Below are 14,854 nucleotides of genomic sequence, written 5' to 3' on the forward strand. Positions count from 1 at the left end.
GCTCCAGGCTGCACAATGTAAAAAAGTCTTTGGATGCTCAGATATTCAGAAAAAAACTTGAGTGTTAGCAATCTTTCACAGTTAAAGCTTATGTGTGAAGTTTTATGCAAGAAACAAATTGCAATGAAGAATTTTCACAGAAAAAGTTTGGTCTAGGGCATGATGGAAAAGGGATGTTTCTAACACTGGCAAGACCCACCATATGGATCTTAATAGAAGATGTCAGAGCAGGGCTGTAGCTGTTCCTGGGAAAAAAACCCACTGGGTGAACAGGGAAAAATATTCACTCTAGTGGACACTATGAACATAAATTTTCATTATGCAGTTTGTTCATCTGAAAGGACATAACAGCTGATGACAGGTGAGTTGTTGTACTTGGTGTCCCTGTGAAGCCAAAGGAGTGAGGTAACAGAATTGTGGGAGTGACTTCATTACAAGCTGCTCTGTAACCTCCTCCTGGAAGAAAGAGATCAGTGGTAAAAAAAAAGCTTTGCTGAAAAGGAGCTTTCTCTAGAGCCTGGGCCCAGAGCTCATTCCTGCAAGTTTCTGACATCTTTCCTCCTCCCATGTAACTAAAGGACATGGCAATAAATCTTTGTCAGTAGAAATCCAGTACACTCCTGAGACTGGACTAGCTGTGGTTGGTATCCTGCACTCTCCCAGGTCACAAGGCCTCGCTGTGTGTGCAGCCACAGGTCACCTGAAACTCCAACAGGGACTTTCATTCCTCCACCAAAAGGTTCTGCTGCATGAGCGCTGCCAGCCCCAACCAGAGGGTTTCCCACAGACCTTCGTAGCCCAGGACCCGCTCTGGGGTAGAAGTGGATTCACAAGGGACAGCACTGAAGAGATCCCATGTGGAGGTGGCCTGGGGTCTGCAGGAGATCAGTCACGGGGACATGTTTGGGGAATATTTCTGTAGGAGGCTCTGCGGTTTGGAGTCACTTCCAGCATGAGCTTTCCTGTCTGCACTTCTTCATAATTCATCCTTAATAGGTCTACTGTCCCTGAGGAAACTGGAGGATGGTGCAAAAGGAAAAGGGTTTTAGGAGTTTCAGTGCTGGTGGGATGAGTCCTGTCTGTGTGTGGAAAATCTGTGGTAGTGAGGGCGCTGGCTGAGCAGTTATCCATGTGTACAAGCTCATTTGTCTGTTTACATTAGGCTCAAAATGGGATACTGCAAGTGTAAATATAGGATGGCCAGGTCCTTCTTCCTCCAATTCAAGCTAGAGAAGCTGAGGTTTTCTTGTTTTTTGAAAGATGCTTTTTGCACCGGGATTAAATGACATTTTTTATAAGAGCCCTGGCACGCTGCTTTGGGTTACAGTTTCCCCTCCCTTGCATTACTGAGCAGCCTGGGCTAAGCCACGTTCCCTCCCCAGATGTGGATGAATACTAGTTGTGTTGTGTGGTTCATGGTTTACTTTGGGATCCTTCAGGGGTAAAGGAGCTGTGTCAGTGCAGAAGAGCACAGGAGTATTAACTAAAATTAACCTTTGTTCTTGGGGAAACAGATCTGAAAGTCTTATGAGCCCTGAAATTGTGGTTTGGAAAATACTGGAGTCAAGGTGTGTGTGAGTATGTGACCTACAGAAATATTTCATCTCCCCACTCATTTACTCACACATGTAATGTTCATTTTTCTTTCAACTGCCCCAGTTTATTTCCTGTTTCTCCTTCTTTTTCCTCTTCTTGCTTGTTTTGAAAATGCTGGTCAACACATGTTAAGCCAGAGTCTCCAAAACCAACAAAAGAAAGTTCAGGAGAGGCAGTGAAAGAAACAACCGAATAATGTTGCCAATTTTAAAATGAAGATAAGTTATACAGGACCTTTTATTGAACCAACAAATGTTTTATAGTGTTCACCATTTGAGGCCAGCAGTTCTTTTTCCCCCCCCTCTATTTTAAACTAGAATAGAAGATGTGTAATTCATCAAGAATCTGTACATGTTTAAGTAGCTTCAAAAAATACGACGGTCATGTGAGACTGACCTACTGTACCCTGACTTCTACGTCCATTTTTTCCCCACTACATAATGTTCTGTACCCTTCCCTCTCTGTCTCATTCCCTCATTCACACATTCCCCTGTTGGTTTCAAGCCATCTTTGCTTTGTCAGTGTTACCTGATAACACAAAGCAGGGTTTGAGCCAGTTGTTGTGGCTCAGCTTGAGCCGGATCCCGCAGTGAGCGGGGGAGCAGTGGGGGCTGCTCGCTGCTACGTAAGGGGTCAGTCTTGCCTTCGCTGTTCCCAGCAGGTCCTTAGGGTGTATTTCTTCACTGCACACATACAGTTTAGAAGTCTCAAATCCAAATGATAAAATGTAACTGTAATTAACATTATTTAGCACACCCCTGCAGTCTTCCAAATATATAAAAAAATTATTAGTCTGGATGCAGCGAATAGTAAGGGTCTGAGTTGTTCTGAAATACTTGTATGTGCTGCGAGCTCTGTGTCACCAGAGAGGCTTTGTGCATAGTAAATATGTGATGCATTGTGCGTTTAAGGTTGGTTTGCCTGCAAGAACATTGGGCTTCATTTTCTTTGGCTAGTCCTTTCTGATAGCAGAAGAAAAAAGGAAAATATTTTAAATATAAGAGAAATCCTAGAAAATTCTGTTCTTAAATGCTTTTGAAATAGTCAAAATATTGCCTTGGCAGTATTTTGACTTTGGACTTCTGAGTCTCATTTACATCTCTGCTATAATGGGACAGCAGGCTACCTCACAAGAGAGTTGTCAGGATCAGCGAGTTGATGTTTATGAAGAAATTTCATGGTGAAAAAAAAAGATGCCATGTATATTATTAATAATGATGTGAGTCCTGAAAAATACCATGCTGTATCACAAAGCTGGTATTGTCTGGTGTCTACACTCTTGGCACTATGCCCTACAGTAAACTGTATACTGAAAACTCATACTAATGGAAAGGTATACAGAATTCCATTGGTAGGTGATTTATAGTGACTTCCTATTATAAACAAGAGGGAACAAATATCCCGCCTTGCTGGTTTCTTTGGGTGGATGTTGAGAACAGAATGAGACATTCTTGGCCAGGCAAAAGTGATTCTCTGGATGCTTACAACTGGGAGCAGAATGAAGCACCAGAAAGTGAGGTATAAATGACAACCCCTAATTTTAAATTATTAAGTTTCTATTTTCACGGTGTTTAAAACTTTCTGGCTACAGAGCAAATGACCACTGTTTTAAGTTATTTCCAAACCTGCAGCAAAAAGGTATTTCTGATATTTAATATGAAATATATTTATTACAGGTCTCAATATATGTTGAGAGCCTATCACCATCCTTTGACAAGAAGCATAATCTTTTCTGAGACACTACAAAACACCTTCAGCAGCAGCTTCTTCTGGTTTCAAATACTAAATATGCTATTGAGCACTACTATTGTTTGTTTAGGAAAACTATTTGTGCTGGCCAGTTGTATGCTGTTAAAAAGTATTTATGTCTGTGTGTAGAAGGGTAAACATAATTTTTAACCTATCGAATGAGTCTTGAGAATGGTGTGGAATACAATAATTCATCAATGCTGGATTTCCTAGGAATCATTTGACACACTGATCTAAGCTTGACCAGTCTGCAGGGGTTTAAATTTGTGTGACAATTTGCCTTGATCTGACTATTGAGAGAGCCACCCTCTTCAGGAACAGGCCAGAGGTGCTGCCACCAAAGGCATATGAGATTAAAGTAACCATAGTGCTTGGAGAGAACAGCTCTGGTGCAACTTTGGTACCTCAAGGTTTGTAAAGTGCTGCTTCTCATGTAGTACAGAGAGGGTCATGAGTGGAGTGCCCATCAGCACTTGCTCTGGGGTGAGTCCTCAGCTGAGGCTACTTGATGAAATTCAGCATGCTCCATCATTTTTCCATTCCTTTCATCACCATTTCCAGAGAGGTTACCCAGCTCCAGTGCCATTTCCTTATTGCCTAAATAGGGATTTGTTGTGTGATGGTCAAGCAAATAAACACTTTCTGTTTTGAGAATCCAGTTCTTTGATTATTTTCAATCTCACCAAAATATTGCTTTGACAATTGAAATATACTTTGCAATTCTTTTGCAGGAACCTTAAATAGTAAAAGCTTTGATTATCAAAATATTTAATTAGTAGTTAGAGGCAGAGCAGATAGATTACAAAAGATGAAGAAAAAGCAAAATATTGAGTAAGACTCACAATTTTGCAGTTTTTTATACACTTGATAACATTTTGTCATCTATGTTCTTTCTCTGGTGAGTGATGACCCAGACATGACCAGCCTGCATTTCTTCCAGGGTGAGCTAAGCCATTAAGGCTGTAGTTATACTAGCAGTGTCTAATGTCTCTATATAAAAATAGATATGAATCATTGATATACTGCATAGCCAAAGGAGAGATATGGTCCTCCCCCCATCCAGCTCTCAGCATATCCACATGGATGATAATGCTGTCCAAGGGACAGAAGTGTGAGGAAGGGGCCACAGAACAGAACTTAGGGATTTGGCTTTGCAGCAGCATTCAGGGACATTGGGCTGCAGCGTTAAATAGGATGGCTGAATCCACTTCTTGGAGGACATCTCTGTTCTTTATGAATGGAGTTCTGACAAATAAAGATACAAAGATATATGACTTAGATAGCAGTTTTGTGGCATGGGAAGTGAACCCCACTTTTGCTTTGAGTCACGTCAAGTTGTTTTGACTGGCGAGATGTCAAGGAGAGCTTAAGGAAAGATCTTTGTCTCTCTCACTGAGGTTATCCCCAACAAAAACAAACTAAAAAACAAACTAAAAAAAACCCAAAAAACAACCATACCAAAAAGGTAATACCTATTTCCTTTGCTAAAGGCTGTTCAGACACATGGCAGCTGCTTGGATGCTGTGGTAGTGCAAACTGGTATATGCTGTCAGAGGTTTGGTATATGGTATAGCAGAAAAGGATTTTTGGCAAGAAAAAGAGGGCCAGTTCTTTGAAATTATGGATTTTCAGACTTCATTGTACTAACATGCTTGAGAGCAGTTATTAGCTAGAGCTTTGCAAATTATTGGTGATGGTTTTATTTTAACGTAGTTTTGGGTTTCTTTGACATAAATTATTTGTTTGAAAAAACCATAAAATATGAACAGAATAAGAAACTAAGTGTGATTCAGGAAAAGTCTTCAGCAAAGTTAAAGAATAGGCAGCTCTTTCCTCCTGGATTTTATTTTTTAGTTTTGCTACTGCTTTTATATACCATGGGCAAGATGCTTTCTTTGAGAGCTAGCTAAACACCAGTAAAAAATATTTGCAAATACTCCTTCAAATAAATGCTGGAATTGGAATGTATGTCACCATTCACACCTCCTTCCCTCAGAAGTTTGTACAAGCAATTTTTTTGTTCATAGGAAATATTTTCCAACAGCAAAAGAAACTGACAGATGCTTGAGAGAGGTGTATTTATATCCAGGTTTGCTCTGGCAATGATGTTCTCTATTACTTGCCCTTTCCATTTCTATACCTACTGATCTATTCAGTCCTAAACATCCTTGAAAATTTTCTCTAATTAAAAAAAAAAAACAATGAAGCAGGGCTAAAAAATTCTTCATAGCCAAGTACAGTGTGAAGAAGGAGACTTTTCTGTCATCCAGTACCTCTTTCTGGATCACATGTTTCTTTTTTCTTTGGTTCTTTGTCCTCTGTGTAAGCTGGTCCTCCCCTTCTTGAATTTCATTCAAGCATTGTTATAGGAGATCTTAAGAGATACCGATTTAAGCTGTGCTCTTTTTGAACAACACTTAAATCTTGGTCACCTGGGAACATTTATTTATAAATAAATATTTATAAAGCTGTTTTTCAAAAGGATGGAGGCCTGCTAGATCAAACAGGCAAACAGCTGATCTCTGAAATTGCAGCTGGTCTCCCTGTGGTTCTTTAGTGGGACTGTGGTCTCCAGCAGTCACCTCCAAGTACTGGGCAGTGCAGCTGAGCTGAATTATTGGCTGTAGGAGACAATGGGCTGCTGGCTTTGGTGGGCAAGGTTGCTCCTAAGGGAAGAGCTACCAGGGGTTATTCCACTGGAAGCTCTGTTTAAAGACAAAATCAACTTTTAATTAATAATCGGATGGAAATCTAGCAGTAAGGTTGACTTTATTTGGGAATCTGGCCTCACAAAGATGTACATTACTTTTTGAGATTTATGTTGTGTTTAGAGGCTTTTTGGTTCTTGTAGTCATTAGTACTCGTGGCATTGCTGTTTCTTTGGTTTGACTTGTGTTCTATAGGAATTGCAGTTGGGCACCAGCTTCTTGCTCCTCTATAATGTATTTCTGTGTCAAGATAGCAAACCCACTGAATAAAGCTTATACATTTCTGCCTGGTAAATATTTCTGGCTTCTCTGGGATGTGAGGACTTAGTGAATGAACAAATATGACTCTTGATGAGGAAGTGTAATTTCTGCCTGTGATGCAATTTCATCTCTGAGGGCTGTTAACCAGGTGTGCTTGTTACTTGTGTCCCTCTCAGCTGCCTCTGTGACTGGGCACTGCCTGGGCGAGGGGCGCGTTGAAACCCGCACACATCATGTGTGCATGGGTCAGAGTCCTATTTTTAGTGCATACAAGAAGGCATTCACTGAAAGGCCATTAAGCTGATTTTTATTTTTAGGTTTTGCAATTCCTTATGTCCTCGGTATTCAAAATATAAATATGTTTTGAAGAATGCCTCTATTACCCTGCAAAATGTAAGTGGACCTTCAGGAACAGCTACACTTTCAGTGTAGCTTTCTCCAGGAAGATGCCTGCATGAAGCTGGTCCTTTATGTGTGTCAAAGTAAAGATTTTATTTTAGATCTGGTATCAAATTTGGAATAAATCTTGGGTTATTTTTCAATATGCCTATTCCCTGAACAGGCTTGTTTTTAAAACTATTAAAATAAAATAGACTTTTCTTTTCCTGTTTTCAGAAAATCTGGAGAATGGACCAAATAAGTGTGAAAGGTGAGTAAGGGACTTCACAGTTTTCCAAAACTATTGTTGCTATTACAGTTTTCCTGATACTATGTAGCTATGTAAGATGTGTGTGTAAATATTTATTATTGCTTGAATCTAGTGCAGCTAACAGAAAGGGACCCAGCAAAGATGAGACGTACTGGAAGGAGATCAACGCAGCTATGGCCCTAACGAACCTTGCCCAGGGGAAGGATAAACTGCAGGGAACTACCAGCTGCATCATTCAGAAATCATCACATATATCAGAAGTAAAGACTGTTAAAGTGCCATTAGTTCAGCAGTTTTAAGGGATGGGTCCTCTTTCTTTTTCACGTCAAACAGACATTTTCCTCACAGGATTTGTTTTCAGCAAAATCCAATTCACAGACAGGAGGAAAATGTGGAAAATAGGTCCCCTTTTACAGAATGGTCAGTTAAAAAAATTAAGGTCCCTTCTGACTCAGACGTTTTCATTGTATTAAATGAAATGTTCAACTGCTTCTATAAAAGGCATGTAAATTATAAAAACCCTGTTTTTATCAAAACATTAACTTATTTTATGTTAATCGAAGTGCGCATAAGATGTTTGCATTGCTATTACAGTAAGTGCCTTGCTTTGAAAAAATAAGCTATAACGTGGGCATAGTACAACAGTGTTATGCCTCAAAATGACAATTCCATAATGCTTAAACTTTGTATATTATTCCAAGTGGGCTTAAGCAGCCGAGGGCTAAACACAATACTGCTGAAGGCCCTGGAGAGTTGTGCTTATTCGACTTGTACAAATGGATGAGTCTTAATGAAATTGTTACGTCATTCTCACTCTTTTTTTTTAATCAACAGTGTTATAAAAATTGTACAGTACGTTTTGTCAAAGTGACTATAAGGTTGTTATGCATGTTTCTTACCTGTATATGCAGTATATTAAAATACCAAAATCATTCCTTTGAGAAGTGCAATACTCTAGAACACACAAATTTAGGAAATAAGTTAATTGTTCAGATTATTTTGAACTTATACATATGCTGTGTTGCTCATTAAAGATTTCTAGTTGAGAAGGTTTTAGTCAGACTAGTTGTAAATTCAAGTTGAATTTCTATAATTTTAAAGCTTTACTAGTGACTTACTGAAGTTTTGATAGAAGTAAAATTGGTTTCTTCTTGTACAAAACTAAAACTATATTGCCATTCAGAAATGTTTCCATGGTGGAACTTATTACTTTAATGTGGTTTAAACATTTTTATTTTGTATGTACTGCATAAATAAGGACAGTTGATTGACATTCCACATTTCAGTAAGAAAAGCCTAGAATATAAACTATCAAAGCCCTAACAAGAATCACAAAAGGAACTGAAACATTGAAATATCTCAGCATTTAAAGCAGGAGGGTTTTAAGAAGATACTAACCATGTATTAAATGTCATGTCTCTAAAATTGACTGCTATTGAGTGTAATAACTATCATAAAACTGGGTTTATTTTTAAATTTTATCTGGAGGTGTACAAGTTATTCTTAAGTCATATAACAATAGTCTAATGAGGTTTACAGTGCTTGAATAAACAGTGGCAAAGCCAAAACAAATTCATACAGAATCCATTACAGAAAACTGGAAAAGAGCTGGTTCTTGCTAGAAATTGGATTTTTTCCTGTGGGTATCCTGTCAGGTTTTTTCCTACTTACCCCTTTCCGTGCTTCTCTTTCTGGTGAGCCATCAATGAACAAGACAAGACTTTAGTTCTGCTCCTGCTGAGTTTAATGGCAGAACTCCCGCATCAATGGAAGCAGGACTATGCTAATGATGTAACTAACTTGCAAATAGAGGCTGTTTCAGTTGCACTAAAATAGTCAAGACACATTGCAAATATCAGCCTTGGTGTGACTTCTTAGGAAACTTCTTGATGTAACATAACGTTGTTGGTTTTATTTAGTGTACAATGAAAATTATTTGATATGAAAATATTTTGTACATATATATTTTTACTTTGTTTTCTAAATTGCTGATTTGCATTGACTTAAAGTGCCAAGCAAGAAATGTATGTTGTGACTGTATGAACAGTTGAAGTATGTTTTACTGACTTGCATCATTATATGTCTAAGATTCCATGACATTAATTTTTAATACTTTACTGGATTTTGGCATAATAATGTGAGTTTATAACTAATAGCAGAGAGTTAATACTTCACTTTTGTTCATACTATTATAAGTTATTCTGGTATTAAATATTTTGTGACAATAAATTTCTGGTTTTGACAAACTCTTCTGTTAGAAATATTCAGTGTTTTTGTCTGTATAAACAACAAAATTTGTCATGTAGAAAGGGTACTTTTGGGGACTCCTCTGAAGTAAAACTGGAGAAGGCAAGCCATTGTATAAACAACTTGTTAATGGTTCTCTTTTCCAATGATCAAAGCACAAGAATAATCTGTAAAACACATCAAGTGGGTTTTAAATTTAAGAAGTACTTGGCCTAATTTCTTGTTACTGTTTCCTTTAATTTATTTTTTTTTCTACTGCTGCTTTAGAGTTTTCTGAAAACACAAATTCTGATGAATTATGTGTGTGTCTTTTTTAAATAACAAAAGTCATGATCAGTGCTGAGCCAACAGCTAATGAAAACTCAGTAATTATTTATGATATTGGAAAAACAAACATTATTACTATTGCTCTTCTTTGTTTCAACATATGTAACCATTTTAGTATAATAAATAACTGCAAACAACATCTTGCTGGTTTGAATTAAATATTCATTTATCTGTCCTTAGGCATTTGCATTTCTGGTTTCCTGTAATAGTCAGGGTTTCCCTGTACTGGGACACAAGCCTGTGATAGGCAAGGACAAAACAGAAGAGTTATTCTGATCAATACACCTTGTGGTACGTAGTTGTGTGAAGTAGTTTAGCTTGTACCCGATGGAAATGACTGCAGCAATGTTTGAGTAATGACTGCTAATGACAACATGGCATGATGCTAATAAATCCTCCACACTGGAGGAGTGCAGGGGGAAGCCACAGCTACTCACTGACCTGAGTCCCTGGAGAAGTTCTGTCAGTTGGGAAAAACTTCGGTCGTTTAGGGTTTTTTGGGAGCACAGGCGACATTTGCCTACATTGCCCTGTGTGGATGTTCGGCTGTGGAACCTTGGTGAGAAGGAGATGAAGTCAGCCCATGCAGAAGAAGCTCAGTGCTCATAGCAGAGAGCCCAGTGCAAGTGATCTCTTCACTTTTGTGCCTCAGCAAAGCTGCTCCACTTGCGCGGGAAGAGTGATAGATCAGATTTGGTGGGCAATCAGCACTTTCAGGTTTTATGTCCTGCTGATCTGTGATAAACATGTACTGCAATACCTCTGGCCACCCAACATGTCAGTAGAGATCTGGATATTCAGCTGATACATGAGTTACTGAGGGAGTATGTACAGCCTGACTTTTGCTGTAGGGAATGTGTAAAAACACCCACATCTTGATGATGCTGAGCTACTTGGCACCTACTTTGTACCTGAGTCTGACATGAAGACACCAACTCAATCTGCTCCCACCTACTCTGTCACATCGTTTGCCAAGCTGAGCAGTCCAAACTCTTATAAACCACTGAGTAAGGGGAGCTCCAATTTGCAGTTCAGTAGTTAGAATATATATTGGGCTCAGGATTGCAGACTGCTCTCCTAGTACCACACAACTACTGCAGTCACTGAGCTGTAGTTCTCATTTGTACCTCATATCCTCCACTGGTGACCTAATACATAGATACATATGCCAGGTGAGGCATTCCACCAGGGAGACTGAGAGCAAGTCCCAGGACAAGACATAGACTATTTTGAGGATGTTTGATAACTTGGTGGCTTATGTTTGAACTTGGAGTTTGACACAGGATGGCAGCTGGACTTGGATACCCACACACAAGTGCATTAAGTGGCTACTGTACTATGAGCTAGAAGGAGAACATGTTGGAGGAGGCTGATAACATGTCTGTACTGTGAAAGGAAGAACAGATTTAGCTTTGGCTATGGGAAACACTATGCAGGCTTTAACCCTTTTATTCATTATTTCTTTACTCAGATTTTCATTCTATTCACTGGCTTTGATGAATTGTTTTTTATCTACCTAAATTATCCATCAGTGGAGATCAACAACACCAAATGTGAGCTGCTATTACAGGAAGCAGCTTTGGTTATAAAAATAATAATGAGATTTTGGAATTTGTTGTACTTTTAACGCTCTTTTTACCATGTGTGTCATTCCCAGCAGTAGGAGACAGTTTAGGAATTGTTCTGTATTAGTCAAATGGGGCCCTGCATCAGGGAAAGGCCTTGGTGGCTGCCTTAGGGGTGGTCTGAAATGCCAGGGAACTGCCTTCTCTCCCTGATTCACCACAGTGAGTGGTGAATGAGGAATCACTGGCATGAGGAATCCCTTAGGGCCAGTCAGGGAGCATGCCAGTGGGGCACAATTCACCCTGCCTACTAAGGCACTGCCAAGTAGTGGGACCAGCCACCTAGCTCGGATCCTCCTTCAGGAATCTTTCCAGAGGCTTTCAGGTTCCATCATGCCTCTGTATCTTTCAGTCTTGTGGAAGTCCTGGGCCATATTCCTCACATGGCTTCTCGGGGCCAGAGATGGCTTTATCTGCTGGTGAGTCCCCTGTGTGAGGTTGAAGATGAATGTTTAGTCATCCACCTTTCCAAAGCTGCAGAAAATTCTATAAATTGAGCTCCACCAGGGCTATACCAGTCTTATGCATAATTTCTGCATTCAGAAGAATGCTGAGGACCTCAAATTAGCCCTGGCAGAGCCATGATCCCGGTACTGAGAGAAAAACAAAACAGCAAATCTTGCCACTGCTCTGGAACTGCCTCAGAAGTCCTATTGCTGTGTGACAAAGGGAAGGGTGCAGCTGATTCTATCATATTTGACTTTCACAGAATCACAGAATTATTGAATAAGCTAAATTGGAAGGGACCCACAAGGATCGAGTCCAGATCCCATCCCTGCACAGCACCATTCTCAAGAATCACACTACATGCCCAAAAGCATTGTCCAAACACTTCTTGAACTCTGTCAGACTTCACACTGTGACCACATGACTGTGTTTTCTTCCAGGTATTTTTCAATGCCTCCCAGAATAACCTCCATAACTTTATCAGGTACTAAAGTGAGGCTGACAGGCCTGTAGTTTCTGGGGTCCTCCTTCTTGCTCTTCTTGAAAACTGGGACAACGCTTTCCAGCTTCCAATCAGCTGGGACCTCTCCAGATTCCCAGGACTGCTGAAAAACCATCAAGACAGGTTTTGCAATGACACCAGCCAGCTCTTTGAGGATTCTTGAATGATTCCCATCAAATCCCATAGATTTGTAGGGATCCAGCTGGGGAGGAAAATCCTGTACAGGTTTGGGGTTGAATGGAAACTGATCATTCTCACAATCAGGGTACTCCAGTTCAGGGCACTGAGACCCCCTTGGTCCATTATCTGTGTTGAAGATAGAGGCAAAGAATGCATTAAACATCTCTGCCATGTCCATGTCCCTCCCTCTTTGTAAGGTGAATATCTTCATCCTATAATAGTCCAAAGTTGTTTTTGCACTTCCTATAATACATTTGCAAAAAATATAATACATTCCTATAATATATATTTTATATATTATAATATAATATAATTAAATATAATAAATATATATAATATAATAAAAATAGAATACATTTCTATAATACATTTGCAAAAAAAACCCTTTTTGTGTCCCCCACATTTCTGGCCAAATTCAATTATTTTCTCACACAAATGAACTTTTCTTGCTGTGAAACCCCATGTTCTGCTATGAAACCTTCAACACAAGTGTGCTTCCATTCAGTCCTTGGTGTGACCACATTTTCTTAAACCTGAGCCTGGTACTTGCAGGAAAATAGAACCTGGCCTTGGCAGACTGAAAATACCAGATCCTCTCCAGGGTTCCACTACAGCTCTGAAGTCCAGTTGGCACCAATTCAGCGGTCAGCTTTAAGCATGACAACCCCCTGTTCTCATTCCTACGCTACTATGAACGATCTGTGAGACTCTTGGAAAATTAGAATGAACCTCAAAGGGTTTCAGGCTCCTAACCTAACAAATCGAAACACTTCTGAAGGTCTGAGGGCCAAGGCATGTTTCCATGGCCAAGTACAGGCAGTTGCATGCCTAGTCTGAGCCAGCTGGATAGAAATTTGGGTAACCAAGTTTGGCATCAAGCCTGAGCTGCTCTACCAAGATCCCCCAAAGAGCTTGAGCTGGACTTAGTATGCAGTGAATATGTCTGTGAAGCTCTGGAGTCATTGATTGTTCTATGTCTTATTCATACTGTCCACAAATTTCTCTGTGCTTTGGTGCAGTATTTCAAAGAGGACAATCGTAAAGCTTTGTGTGGCTGAGCCGATGTTTGTAGGAGGATATTGGTAGTTGGAAGCTGCTCTGGTGACATCCCTGCCCAGCCTAGTTAGGTAGGGCAGGAAAGAAAGCTGAAGCATGATGCAAAGGGCTGAATTGCCTGAGAGCACTGCACTGACACACTGCAAGGGAGACTACAGGAATCCAGCCTTGATGCCAGTTCATGTTTTACAAGCTGATTTGCAAGTGCCCGGGTGTGCTTGATTCTCATTAGCAGCAGAACTGAGACCCAAACCCACAGCTTTCACTGTGTGGGTTGCTGAGCCAGTGTTTAGGTTTGGGCCCCATCTTGAAACTCCTCTTGTTTAACAAGAAGGGAGGCAGTTGGCTAAAATACAAGTACCTTGAGGGGGGAAAAAAATGAAGAGAGAAAAAAAGAAGTGGAAAAGAGACATGAATGCCTAATGCTACAGAAAAAAAAAAAAAAAACCCAAACCTCCTTAATGTTGCTGTTATGTCAGCTTGTGTTATTGGCAGTGGAAGTGGTTACTGGCAACGGAAGTTAGACCTGGCTCAAGGTTAATATAACTTGTGCACCTGACATTTTAAAAGGAGCTGAGATCTGGTTTCTTTATGGATGGACTTTTTTCGTTCTTGGTATTGGTCCTTTCTCCAGATTTCCTTAACTTTCCTTACTGCCTGCTTTGGATTTAATTGTCTTTCTATCTTTCCTCCTGCTTGAAAACTCTCCTGTTTCATGCAGACAGCAATGGGATCCTTCACACCAAAGCTCATTATTCTGGCTTTGCAGTTTCTAGGGCCATATAGACGAACGATGTATGATACAACAAGCTGGTGCTCAATGACAAAGTTTGGTATCTCCCTTCTCCCAGTCCAGGGCCAATGAACATATGAAGCCTCAGGAGTGTGCAATAGAGGCTCTTCAACCAACAAGCTCACCATCTATCACTTCACTCCTAACTACTACTGCTTTTGGCTATCTTAACTCCCAAAAGGACTGTCAATTTAACCATAACTACCTAAGAACTGCCAAGTCTCATTTTATGAGCTGCTTTTGAGAGTTTAGCTATTTAAGGCTGATTTTAAACAATTTTTATTGGTACTTCGTGGCATGTGCCTGATTTACAGTGCTGTAAATAACCACAAATTAGGGACATTTCTTTCTTTACAGTAAAGGCACATTATCATGAGCATAAGAAAGATAGTTTGTTGGTAAAGAACTGGAGTGCAGACCTTTTCTGCCACAGGATCCCTGTGTGAGTCCAGGTAAGCCTTATCCTGAGTTTGGTCCATGCAGACAAGCTGACTCTTCCCTGGGGATGCTCTAAACACCAGGGAATGTCTTGAGATGTCCCTCACTGCTGTGGTAGGAGACAGCAATGCCATTTTGTAAACAGCACACCCAGTTTGATGCACTTAGGGAACTGTGTCTTTCAGATGTTAAGTGTAATTTAAAATTTCATCTCAGTCACATCCTAGTGCAGGCATCACCTTCTGCAGCACTTCCATCTCTTCACTGACTGCAGCA

The 14,854-nt window shown here is 40.0% G+C and overlaps 1 protein-coding gene across 3 annotated transcripts in view; it reads left to right on the forward strand.

The window, feature by feature from the left end:
- Positions 1–9,676, forward strand: part of MKX (mohawk homeobox) — a 49,035-nt gene extending 39,359 nt beyond the window's left edge. For 2 of the 3 annotated variants that reach the window (XM_030264452.4, XM_072925412.1), the window contains 2 exons: positions 6,930–6,963; positions 7,076–9,676. In XM_030264452.4, the coding sequence (XP_030120312.1) occupies positions 6,930–6,963; positions 7,076–7,262 (221 nt within the window). In that variant the 3' untranslated portion in view covers positions 7,263–9,676. The remainder of the gene's footprint in view (positions 1–6,929; positions 6,964–7,075) is intronic. The other variant, XM_030264453.4, reaches the window with a different exon arrangement.
- Positions 9,677–14,854: the final 5,178 nt, after the last annotated feature.

This window comes from Taeniopygia guttata, chromosome 2 (assembly GCF_048771995.1).
Source record: "Taeniopygia guttata chromosome 2, bTaeGut7.mat, whole genome shotgun sequence".
Classification (NCBI taxonomy): Eukaryota; Metazoa; Chordata; class Aves; order Passeriformes; family Estrildidae; genus Taeniopygia; species Taeniopygia guttata.